This window comes from Saccopteryx leptura, chromosome 6, assembly GCF_036850995.1.
Source record: "Saccopteryx leptura isolate mSacLep1 chromosome 6, mSacLep1_pri_phased_curated, whole genome shotgun sequence".
Taxonomy (NCBI): Eukaryota; Metazoa; Chordata; class Mammalia; order Chiroptera; family Emballonuridae; genus Saccopteryx; species Saccopteryx leptura.
The window spans coordinates 163,475,085-163,488,256 of NC_089508.1; the positions used below are offsets into that span (position 1 = coordinate 163,475,085).

General features: G+C 42.0%; 2 protein-coding genes across 2 annotated transcripts; both read left to right on the forward strand.

Annotated features, from left to right (window-relative positions):
• Nucleotides 1-398: 398 nt before the first annotated feature.
• LOC136376038 (protocadherin beta-13-like) lies at nt 399-4,953 on the forward strand. The gene has a single exon (XM_066341794.1). The coding sequence runs from the start codon at nt 547-549 to the stop codon at nt 2,941-2,943; it is 2,397 nt and encodes a 798-aa protein (XP_066197891.1). The 5' UTR covers nt 399-546; the 3' UTR covers nt 2,944-4,953.
• A 2,601-nt stretch (nt 4,954-7,554) lies between these two features.
• On the forward strand, nt 7,555-11,029 carry LOC136376820 (protocadherin beta-16). The gene has a single exon (XM_066343193.1). The coding sequence runs from the start codon at nt 7,715-7,717 to the stop codon at nt 10,109-10,111; it is 2,397 nt and encodes a 798-aa protein (XP_066199290.1). The 5' UTR covers nt 7,555-7,714; the 3' UTR covers nt 10,112-11,029.
• Nucleotides 11,030-13,172: the final 2,143 nt, after the last annotated feature.

Genomic DNA, 13,172 nt, shown 5'->3' on the forward strand with positions numbered 1-13,172 from the left:
ACAAAAGCATATTCTGAAATTTTCTGTTATTTCAATCCTATGTTTAAAAAAATTTTTTTTGCATGTATTCTTTCTTCTCAGCCAGGCTATTACATACATATTTTCTTTTTACTCCAAACTCAGCACTAGTAAAGGTAAGAAGCCCCTACTAATGCCATTTTTCATGTGGTCCTCGGACTATTATCTGCACTGTAAGGTCTAGCGATAATAAAGTTATTGTTATAACCTGTACAATCTGGCAAGAATTAGAAATAGTGAATTCATTTTTATCCCGGAAAATGTAAGATCCTGTTAGGACGCGTGGTGGCGCTGCAGGATAAGAAGGTACAAACCGGAACTGCAACGGCGGCTCCATTAACCGGCAAAACTTACCAGCAGAGCTTGCAAACCCACGGGAAGCTCGGGTGTCACAGAATAATTGGGTCCTCTAAAAAGGACTAATCACTGGGACGTTTTTGAGGTATCCCGTGCTATTATTACAGTCTCAGATACCGAGTTCTTCAGAGCTCAGCGGAACCAGCCTCACTAGAGGCTGTACCAAGAACAATGGAGGCCAGCAGGATGCTCATTTGCAAACAAAGGCAAGTCCTTTACTTCTTTATTTTCTTGGGCTTATCTCAGGCGAGCACTAAACCTAGGCGCTATTCTGTAGTGGAGGAAACTGAGGGAAGCTCTTTTGTAACCAATTTATCAAAGGATCTGAGTCTGGGACAGAGGGAACTCACCAGGCGAGGAGCTAGGGTCACTTCCAAAGGGAACAGACTGCATATGCAGATCGATCAGGAGACAGGGGATTTGTTGCTAAATGAGAAACTGGACCGCGAGGAACTATGTGGTCACACAGAGCCCTGTGTGCTGCATTTTCAGGTGTTGCTAGAGAATCCCTTCGAGTTTTTTCAAGCTGAGATACAAGTAATAGATATAAATGACCATGCTCCGGTGTTCGTGGAAAGAGATATGGTGCTAAAAATATCAGAGAGCAGTCCTACTGGGACTGCACTTCCTCTGAAGAATGCTCAGGACCTAGATGTAGGCCAAAATAATATTGAGACCTATATAATCAGTCCCAACTCCTATTTTCACGTCCTCACCCGCAAACGCAGCGATGGCAGGAAATATCCCGAACTGGTGCTGGACAAAGCATTGGATCGTGAGGAGGAACCTGAGCTCAGGTTAACCCTCACAGCGCTGGATGGTGGCTCTCCACCCCTGTCTGGCACTGCTCAAATCTACATCGAAGTTGTGGACATCAACGATAATGCCCCTGAATTTGAACAGCCGTTCTATAGAGTACAGATCCCTGAGGACAGTCCCATAGGTTTCCTGATTGTCAAGGTCTCTGCTACGGATGTAGACACAGGAGCCAATGGAGAGATTTCCTATTCACTTTTCCAAGCTGCAGAGGAGATTAGAAAAACCTTTGAACTCAATCCCATTACAGGAGATATTCGACTGAAAAAACAACTTGATTTCGAAGATATTCAGTCTTATGAGGTCAATATCGAGGCCAAAGATGCTGGAAGCTTGTCTGGAAAATGCACTGTTCTGACTCAAGTCATGGATGTGAACGACAATGTCCCAGAAGTGACCATGTCCGCACTTACCAGGCAGATCCCTGAGAATTCCCCTGAGACAGTGGTTGCAGTGTTCAGTGTTTCAGATCTGGATTCTGAAGATAATGGTAAAATGAGTTGCTCCATTCAGGACAACCTACCTTTTTTCCTAAAATCTTCCTTGAAAAATTTTTACACTCTAGTCACAGAAAAACCGATGGACAGAGAGACCAGAGCAGAGTACAACATCACCATTACTGTTACTGACATGGGGACACCCAGACTGAAAACCCAGCACAACATAACCGTGCTGGTCTCAGACGTCAATGACAATGCCCCAATCTTCACCCAAACCTCTTACACGCTCTTCATCCGCGAGAACAACAGCCCCGCCCTGCACATCGGCAGCGTCAGCGCCACGGACACAGACGCGGGCGCCAACGCCCAGGTCACCTACTCGCTGCTGCCGCCCCAGGACCCCAGCCTGCCCCTGGCCTCGCTGGTGTCCATCAACGCGGACAACGGACACCTGTTCGCCCTGAGGGCGCTGGATTTCGAGGCGCTGCAGGCGTTCGAGTTCCTCGTGGGCGCCACAGACCGCGGGGCCCCGGCGCTGAGCAGCCAGGCGCTGGTGCGCGTGCAGGTGCTGGACGCCAACGACAACTCGCCCTTCGTGCTGTACCCGCCGCAGAACGGCTCGGCGCCCTGCACCGAGCTGGTGCCCAGGGCGGCCGAGCCCGGCTACCTGGTGAGCAAGGTGGTGGCGGTGGACGGCGACTCGGGCCAGAACGCCTGGCTGTCGTACCAGCTGCTCAAGGCCACGGAGCCCGGGCTGTTCGGCGTGTGGGCGCACAACGGCGAGGTGCGCACGGCCCGGCTGCTGAGCGAGCGCGACGCGGCCAAGCACCGGCTGCTGCTGCTGGTCAAGGACAACGGCGAGCCGCCGCGCTCGGCCAGCGTCACGCTGCACGTGCTGCTGGTGGACGGCTTCTCGCAGCCCTACCTGCCGCTGCCCGAAGCGGCGGCCGACGCGGCCCAGGCCGACCCGCTCACCGTCTACCTGGTCATCGCGTTGGCGTCGGTGTCGTCGCTCTTCCTGTTCTCGGTGCTGGCGTTCATCGCGGTGCGGCTGTGCAGGCGGAGCAGGGCCGCCTGGGTGGGTGGCTGCTCGGTGCCCGAGGGCCACCTTCCGGGCCACCTGGTGGACGTCAGCGGCACGGGGACTCTGTCCCAGAGCTACCAGTATGAGGTGTGTCTAATGGGAGGCTCAGGGACAAGCGAGTTCAAGTTTCTGAAGCCTATAATGTCCAATTCCCAGGTCCATTACCCTGGGCCCAAAATACAAGAAAACCCCAACTTTAGGAATGACTTCAGCTTTAATATTCAGTGACAATAATTGTTTATGTTATTCAAAATATTTTAAATTGGTAAGTTTAAGGTGGTGGTTTTTCTGGCAACCTATTATGAATGTTTAAATCACACTAAGCTTTTTTACAAACTCTTATTATTCTTTTGTTTTAAAGAATGGTATCTTATCTTTTCTTCATTGCTGTGAGAGACGAGTGGTCCTATTTCTTGCCTCTCAAAAGACTGATGAAGTCAATAGTTGTAAAGAAAAAAATCTTTGATCCTGAATAGCTTATGGATGTGTTAGGAAAAAAATAGTAGGAAGTAAATTCTATAGAATTGATTGTGTCTGAGATTTTTATTTTTTAATTAGTTTTTAAACTGTTAGGTATCTAAGAGCAGTAGTGCACTAACACTCACGGAGAAGTATGCCTAACCAGGAAGGAAAGACAGGGCGCCAGGAGAATTTGGCTCTTGCTTTTATTCTGCTCTCCCAGTACTACTAATCTTTGATACTATTTCCTCTTACAATTTCATGCTAATTATGGTTCCTTTCATTAATATGTCAGTGTTAGTTTTAATGTAATTGTTTTAATTAATTTCTATTTAGCTTTATTGATATTCAAAGAAGGGGGAAGCTACACGGTGTTTATCCAGTAAGATGAAATAGCAGAGCAGTGAAACTGGCTTTTCCTATTTAAGAAACATTGAGCACCTGTGCTCAATGCAGTGGCCAGCCAATATTCATTCATTTTTTTCTACTTTCTAACAGATCCCAAATTTTATTGAGGGCATTAGTCTGTTTATTCAGAAGAATACATTTTGCCAATCTCTTGGCAGTTAGAATGGAGCACCTGACTAGGTTTTAGTCAATGACACGTATATACAAGTGTTGTAGAAGAACTTCCAAGAAAGCTATTTAAAGGGAGATGATTCATCTAGGAAGGGGTCCTTTTTATTCTTTTCCAAATAGTCATTGCTACTTAGAGTGTGTAAGTTATGGTTGGAACAAAGTCAGCCGTGTTGGGCTTTAAAGAACAGTAAGAATGGAAATAATGACTAAAGACAGTGAGTATGGAATAAACTTTAAGGAGATGTGGGTCCCTGATGATCAAGAAGTCAGTATGTCATCTCTGGATTGACTGCTTCTAAATATTTTTACTTGAGAAATTAAGAAACTTCTATCTTATTTAAGCTATCATAATTTCAGTTTTGTTGTACCTCCAGTAAAATCCAATCCTAATCCTTTAACATTATGGTTTTTCATTAAGATGTTACATAATTAGTAAACCACACAGATCTCAACTGTATAGTATGAGCTAATGGATCTGTTTTAAGCTTTTGTTTTTTTTATTTCTAATTTAATTAAGAGTAATGTACAGGGTGCTTTACATTAAGTATCTTTTTAACCTTCAGCCAAACCTATGAGAGTTTGTATATCATTCCCTTCTTTTACATATGAGAAACTGAAGCTAAGAAAGGTTAAGTAGCATGCTCTCAAATCTGAGTAGTAAAAGGAATTTTTTGAGACATATTCTAAGTCTACTTTAGTTGAGTGCCCCACTTCTTAACTCATGTGATATAATGGCAGGTGTTAACTGGTAGCATTGTCTTCCTAAGCAAGGAAGTGAAATCCATCTATTCCATGAATTACATTTCTATGTAGAAATGTAACTTTGGGTCTGTAGTTTGTATTTGTTTCTATACCAATGGCCACACCACCCTGAACAAATAAACTGAAAGTTCTTATAGAAGCACTGACCTATCTAAGCTCAGTCAGGCACCACAATTGGTCTTTATTATAAATGAATCAGTCCAAATATCTTCCTGTACATTCTTAAGATATTACACTTATTATTGTAAAAATGAATGCCCTGAATTGGGAGTAGAATTATCCTATGGTTGTATTTCTTTCATTTCTTATATTATCCCTTCAGTATTTTTATGTCACCGTTGAAATATATTTTCATTTTTTCTTGAAAATTGAAACTTGCTTTGAAAATCTTTTATTGAAACTAAATACAATATATATATTTGAGCACACCTTTTGTTTTAAAGAAGTTGTATTCTGGTATTAATCCTAAATAAATAATTTTAGAAAATTATACACAATTTTGTGGAGGAATTTTTATCACTAAATAATTTAGAGATATTTAAATTTTAATAAGAAATATAGGTAGGTTCCAGTTATTTCCTTTTAACATTAACCATATGTTGTTGACAACTCCTCTTTAAAGGTATTCTGAAGAAAGATGTCAGGGGCTACCAACAAATTTATTTTAAAGAATGATTCACCAGAACTATACTAGACATTGTCCATCATTTTATTAGCGATAATACTATTCTTGTGTATTGATGAAATTTTGTTGACTCAGATGATGGGTGCATGAGAATCTATGCTTGTGTTATGTACTAGGTTTCTCTTGCTGCTATAAAAAATGACCACAGTTACTTGAGACAGTAAAAATATATTATCTTACAGCTCTATGGGTCAGATTTTAAGTATGGGTCTTACTGGGCTAAAATCAAGGTATCAGGAGGAATGCATTTCTTTCTGGTGGCCCTAGAGGAGAAACCATTTCTTCATCTTTCCTACCTTCTAGGTGCTGCCTACTACAGTTACTAATACTCCACTATTCCATCTTCAAGGCCGGCAGCATTGTATCTCTCTGACTATTCTTCTGTAGCCACATTTCCCTTTGAGCATAGCCAGGAAAGGTTCTGTCCCACCCACATAATCCAGGATGACAAAGTCTTCAGTTTACTTATATCTGTGAAGTATTTTTGTTATATAATATAATATATTTACTGATTTTTGGGAATTAGGTTGTGGACATCTTTGTATGGGTGGCCATTACTCTGCCTACCCGTTTGGCTGCTGGGAAGGAAATGATCCAAACTAGTTGTACCACTTATGGCCAAGGAAGGCACGTAAAGGTCATTATTCAAGGAGGTTAGGACTCATTAATTAGGTGTTTTGATTCCAAACAAGGTAATTAACAAACTTCTAAAAATCAACAAAGACATTGAATAGGTGAAGACATCATAAATTTCCACTGAAATTCAATTCAAATATTAGAAATGGAAAAACTGAATAAAACAATAAGAGACTTGCATCTAGAACATATAAAAAACACTTAAAACTCAATTAAAAAATGACTAATAAATGCAGTTAAAAATGGATGAAGCTCTGAACTGACACTCCTCCAAGGAAGACACAAATGCCTATAAGCACATGGAAGGATGCTCAACATCATTACTCATCAGAGAGAGCAAATCAAAATCATAATGAGATGTAACTTCACACCCACTAGGGTGGTTGGAATCAAAATGTCAGATAACAGTAACTGTTGGGAGGATGTGAAAAAATTAAAGACTGATACACTGCAGGTGAGAATGTGAAGTGGTGCAGCTGCTTTGAAAACAATCTGGCAGTTACTCAATTAAACATTAAAGACATTATATGATCTAATAATTCTACTCCTAGAAAAATGAAAATATATGTCCACACAAACTTGTATATGTATGTTTATGGCAGCATTAGTCATAATAGTAAAAAAGTGGAAACAACTCAAATGTCCATCAACAGTGGAATGGATAATCAAAATATGATATATCTATACAGTGGACTCATCCTACCACAAAAACGAATGATATACTGACACATGCTACAACTTGGATGAAACTTGAAAACATGGAAAGGGAACGAAGACAGTCACAAAAGTCCACATATTGTTTTATTCCATTTGTATGACAATCCGGGATAAGTAAGTCAGAAAATAAATTAGTAGTTGATAGAATGTGAGGAAGGAGGGCTGGGGGATAAGGGGGTAATAGCTAGAGACTATGGTGGTGTTGAGGTAATGAAAATGACCTAAAATTGACTGCGGTGATAGATCCATTACTCTGTGAATATTCTAAAAGCAACTAAATTATACACTGTAAATGGGTGGACTGTATGTGGATGATATTTTATTAAAACTATTTTTTTAAAAAACTAAAACATCATTAGTACCATGATAATTAAAAAAGAGAATTCAAAATTTTGGCAAGGCATGGCTTCAGAACTTTTAATTCGGGAAATAAATTTTAAATTGCAAAATCTCACAGTTTCCACACTTGGGCATTGCACAGAGGAGAAGTAATCTACCTCTACTAGGGCACGGGTTGAACACTCTCTTTAGAACCACCACTGATTGCAGTTTTGCAGTGTGTATTCATTTGTAATTTTATAATATATACCGAGAAAAAGATGTACTTGTGAAGCTGGCTCAAGGTTACTTTGAAAAACTTTTGCTCCTAAATGTACATTAGTTTCAGCTTAAATGTCAATTAAATTATTTCATCAAATCCCTCAACAGCTTTAAACAGTAACATAAGTGGGTTTGCTTTCTATAGTTCTCCTGTGCAACACCACAGAGTTCTATCTGAACATACAGAAACTGCATGAAAATAGAATTCAGTGTTTGATAATACAGAACACTATTTGCGCAATTTATTCTACATACAGTAATAGAATTTTGTACCCAATGTTAAAACAGAACATGTGAGACTCAGTAAGAACGCATGGTGGCGCTGCAGGTCAAATGATGAAAAATGGAATTGCCTACACAGCTCCGGTATTGCGCCAAACAGTTTCAGGCTGCCTGGAAGCTTAAGAATAGCGTTCCCACACAGAGCAAAAGGAAGTGTGAAACCACCTTAAAAACCCATTTTCTGCATAGTTTTGCCGTTCTGGACTGCAGGACCGGGCTGCTAGGATCTTGGTCATACATACAGGAAGCTCCTGTGAACCCAATTTTCAGGAAGGAGCAATGGAGATCGGATGGATGCACAATCAAAGACAAAGGCAAGTCTTTGTTTTCTTTGTTTTGCTGAGCATGCCTGGGGTGGGAGCCGATTTAGGGCCCTATTCAGTAGTGGAAGAAACAGAGAGAGGGTTCTTTGTGGCAAATCTAGGAAAAGACCTGGGATTGGGGTTGACAGAAATGTCCACCCGCGGGGCCCGGATCATTTCTCAGGGGCACAAAGAGCATTTGCAGCTCAAGGTTCAGACGGGGGATTTGCTCATAAATGAGAAACTGGACCGTGAGGAGTTATGCGGTTCCACTGAGCCTTGTCTACTACATTTCCAAGTGCTAATGGACAATCCCTTAGAGATATTTCAGGCTGAACTAAGGGTGGAAGACATAAATGACCATTCTCCCGTGTTCAGCGAGAGAGTAATGATTCTAAAAATACCAGAAAATACTCCTCTAGGAATGGCATTCCCTCTGAGTAATGCTCTGGACTTGGACGTAGGAAGCAACAATGTTCAGAACTATAAAATCAGCCCCAACCCCCATTTTCAAGTTCTAACCCACAACCGCAGCGATGGCAGAAAATACCCAGAGCTGGTGTTGGACAAAGAGCTGGATCGGGAGGAGGAGCCTGAAATCGCATTAACCCTGACAGCGCTGGATGGAGGCTCTCCTCCACGTTATGGGACTGCTCAGGTGCGCATTGAAGTGGTGGACATAAACGATAATGCCCCCGAGTTTGGGCAGCCGCTCTACAAGGTGCATATTCCTGAGAACAGCAATGCAGGCTCCCTGGTTGTCACCGTCTCTGCCAGCGATTTAGACAGCGGAGAAAATGGAAATATAGTATACTCACTCTCTCAGCCCTCAGAAGATATTACCAAAACTTTGGAGGTAAATCCTATGACAGGAGAAATTCGATTAAGAAAACAATTAGATTTTGAAAGAGTTCGGTCTTATGAAGTGGACATCAAGGCCACTGATGGGGGAGGTCTTTCAGGAAAATGCACTCTTCTCCTGCAAGTGGTGGATGTCAATGATAATGCCCCAGAAGTGACCATTTCTGCACTGACCAGCCCCATCCCAGAGAACTCGCCTGAGACTGTAGTTGCTGTTTTCAGTGTTTCAGATCCTGACTCTGGGAACAATGGGAAGACTACTTCATCTATCCAGGATGACCTTCCTTTCCTTCTAAAACCTTCAGTCAAGAATTTTTACACCCTGGTGACAAAGAGAGCTCTAGATAGAGAAGAAAGTGCCGAATACAACATCACCATCACAGTCACCGACATGGGGACCCCCAGACTGAACACACAGCACAACATAACCGTGCTGGTGTCAGACGTCAACGACAACGCCCCCGCCTTCACCCAAACCTCCTACACGCTCTTCATCCGCGAGAACAACAGCCCCGCCCTGCACATCGGCAGCGTCAGCGCCACGGACACAGACGCGGGCGCCAACGCCCAGGTCACCTACTCGCTGCTGCCGCCCCAGGACCCCAGCCTGCCCCTGGCCTCGCTGGTGTCCATCAACGCGGACAACGGACACCTGTTCGTCCTGAGGGCGCTGGATTTCGAGGCGCTGCAGGCGTTCGAGTTCCTCGTGGGCGCCACAGACCGCGGGGCCCCGGCGCTGAGCAGCCAGGCGCTGGTGCGCGTGCAGGTGCTGGACGCCAACGACAACTCGCCCTTCGTGCTGTACCCGCCGCAGAACGGCTCGGCGCCCTGCACCGAGCTGGTGCCCAGGGCGGCCGAGCCCGGCTACCTGGTGAGCAAGGTGGTGGCGGTGGACGGCGACTCGGGCCAGAACGCCTGGCTGTCGTACCAGCTGCTCAAGGCCACGGAGCCCGGGCTGTTCGGCGTGTGGGCGCACAACGGCGAGGTGCGCACGGCCCGGCTGCTGAGCGAGCGCGACGCGGCCAAGCACCGGCTGCTGCTGCTGGTCAAGGACAACGGCGAGCCGCCGCGCTCGGCCAGCGTCACGCTGCACGTGCTGCTGGTGGACGGCTTCTCGCAGCCCTACCTGCCGCTGCCCGAAGCGGCGGCCGACGCGGCCCAGGCCGACCCGCTCACCGTCTACCTGGTCATCGCGTTGGCGTCGGTGTCGTCGCTCTTCCTGTTCTCGGTGCTGGCGTTCGTCGCGGTGCGGCTGTGCAGGCGGAGCAGGGCCGCCTGGGCGGGTGGCTGCTCGGTGCCCGAGGGCCACTTTCCGGGCCAGTTGGTGGATGTCAGCGGCACGGGGACACTGTCCCAGAGCTACCAGTATGAGGTGTGTCTAATGGGAGGCTCAGGGACAAGCGAGTTCAAGTTTCTGAAGCCTATAATGTCCAATTCCCAGGGCCATTACCCTGGGCCCAAAATACAAGAAAACCCCAACTTTAGGAATGACTTCAGCTTTAATATTCAGTGACAATAATTGTTATGTTATTCAAAATATTTTAAATTGGTAAGTTTAAGGTGGTGGTTTTTCTGGCAACCTATTATGAATGTTTAAATCACACTAAGCTTTTTTTACAAACTCTTATTATTCGTTTGTTTTAAAGAATGGTATCTTATCTTTTCTTCATTGCTGTGAGAGACGAGTGGTCCTATTTTTTGCCTCTCAAAAGACTGATGAAGTCAATAGTTGTAAAGAAAAAAATCTTTGATCCTGAATAGCTTATGGATGTGTTAGGAAAAAAATAGTAGGAAGTAGATTCTATAGAATTGATTGTGTCTCTTGAGATTTTTATTTTTTAATTAGTTTTTAAACTGTTAGGTATCTAAGAGCAGTAGTGCACTAACACTCACGGAGAAGTATGCCTAACCAGGAAGGAAAGACAGGGCGCCAGGAGAATTTGGCTCTTGCTTTATTCTGCTCTCCCAGTACTACTTATCTTTGATACTGTTTCCTCTTACACTTTCATGCTAATTATGGTTCCTTTCATTAGTACATCAGTGATAGTTTTAATTTAGTTGTTTTAATTGCTTTCTATTTAGCTTTATTGATATTCAAAGAAGGGGAAAGCTACACGGTGTTTATCCAGTAAGATGAAATAGCAGAGCAGTGAAACTGGCTTTTCCTATTTAAGAAACATTGAGCACCTGTGCTCAATGCAGTGGCCAGCCAATATTCATTCATTTTTTTCTACTTTCTAACAGATCCCAAATTTTATTGAGGGCATTAGTCTGTTTATTCAGAAGAATACATTTTGCCAATCTCTTGGCAGTTAGAATGGAGCACCTGACTAGGTTTTAGTCAATGACACGTATATACAAGTGTTGTAGAAGAACTTCCAAGAAAGCTATTTAAAGGGAGATGATTCATCTAGGAAGGGGTCCTTTTTATTCTTTTCCAAATAGTCATTGCTACTTAGAGTGCGTAAGTTATGGTTGGAACAAAGTCAGCCGTGTTGGGCTTTAAAGAACAGTAAGAATGGAAATAATGACTAAAGACAGTGAGTATGGAATAAACTTTAAGGAGATGTGGGTCCCTGATGATCAAGAAGTCAGTATGTCATCTCTGGATTGACTGCTTCTAAATATTTTTACTTGAGAAATTAAGAAACTTCTATCTTATTTAAGCTATCATAATTTCAGTTTTGTTGTACCTCCAGTAAAATCCAATCCTAATCCTTTAACATTATGGTTTTTCATTAAGATGTTACATAATTAGTAAACCACACAGATCTCAACTGTATAGTATGAGCTAATGGATCTGTTTTAAGCTTTTGTTTTTTGATTTCTAATTTAATTAAGAGTAATGTACAGGGTGCTTTACATTAAGTATCTTTTTAACCTTCAGCCAAACCTATGAGAGTTTGTATATCATTCCCTTCTTTTACATATGAGAAACTGAAGCTAAGAAAGGTTAAGTAGCATGCTCTCAAATCTGAGTAGTAAAAGGAATTTTTTGAGACATATTCTAAATCTACTTTAGTTGAGTGCCCGCTTCTTAACTAATGTGCTATAATGGCAGGTGTTAAACTGGTAGCATTGTCTTCCTAAGCAAGGAAGTGAAATCCATCTATTCCATGAATTACATTTCTATGTAGAAATGTAACTGTGGGTCTGTAGTTTGTATTTGTTTCTATACCAATGGCCACACCACCCTGAACAAATAAACTGAAAGTTCTTATAGAAGCACTGACCTATCTAAGCTCAGTCAGGCACCACAATTGGTCTTTATTATAAATGAATCAGTCCAAATATCTTCCTGTACATTCTTAAGATATTACACTTATTATTGTAAAAATGAATGCCCTGAATTGGGAGTAGAATTATCCTATGGTTGTATTTCTTTCATTTCTTATATTATCCCTTCAGTATTTTTCTGTCACCCCTGAAATATATTTTAATTTCCTCTTGAAAGTTGAAACTTGCTTTGGAAATCTCTTATTCAAACTAAATATACTATATTTATTTTAGCACACCATTTTTTTTAAAAAAGTTGTATTCTGGTATTAATCCTAAATAAATAATTTTAGAAAATTATACACAATTTTGTGGAGGAATTTTTATCACTAAATAATTTAGAGATATTTAAATTTTAATAAGAAATATAGGTAGGTTCCAGTTATTTCCTTTTAACATTAACCATATGTTGTTGACAACTCCTCTTTAAAAGTATGCTGAAGAAAGATGTCAGGGGCTACCAACAAATTTATTTTAAAGAATGGTTCACCAGAATTATACTAGACACTGTCTATCATTTTATTGGCGATAATACTATTCTTGTGTATTGATGAAATTTTGTTGACTCAGATGATGGGTGCATGAGAATCTATGCTTGTGTTATGTACTAGGTTTCTTTTGCTGCTATAAAAAATGACCAAAGTTACTTGAATCAATAAAAATATATTATCTTACAGCTCTATGGGTCAGATTTTAAGTATGGGTCTTACTGGGCTAAAATCAAGGTATCAGGGAGAATGCATTTCTTTCTGGTGGCCCTAGAGGAGAAACCATTTCTTCATCTTTCCTACCTTCTAGGTGCTGCCTACTACAGTTACTAATACTCCACTATTCCATCTTCAAGGCTGGCAGCATTGTATCTCTTTCACTATTCTTTTGTAGCCATATCTCCCTGTGAGCATAGCCAGGAAAGGTTCTGTCCCACCCAGATAATCCAGGATGACTTTCCCTTTACAATGGTGGTCCCCCACCCCCAGGACACAGTCTGCAGAGAAAGAATATATAACTTACATTGTTTCCATTTTATTTATATTTAAGTCTAAATAATGTTTTATTTTTAAAAAATGACCAGATTCCCTCTGTTACATCCGTCTAAGACTCACTCTTGATGCTGGTCTCGGTCATGTGATACGTTGCTGCTAAAATTAAACCCATAAACTAGCAAAATGAGTGAAAAACAAAATTTCATGAAAAGTTTTTTTTGCGAAGTGGAAAAGGGCCAGTGAGGAGACAGAAGAAGAACCTATGACCTCAAAGAAAAAGAAGGCTTCATTTAACAGACAATACCAGGAGTCCTA

Coding starts and splice junctions, on each gene's coding strand:
- LOC136376038 (XM_066341794.1), top strand. CDS start 547: ATGGAGGCCAGCAGGATGCTCATTTGCAAACAAAGGCAAGTCCTTTAC.
- LOC136376820 (XM_066343193.1), top strand. CDS start 7,715: ATGGAGATCGGATGGATGCACAATCAAAGACAAAGGCAAGTCTTTGTT.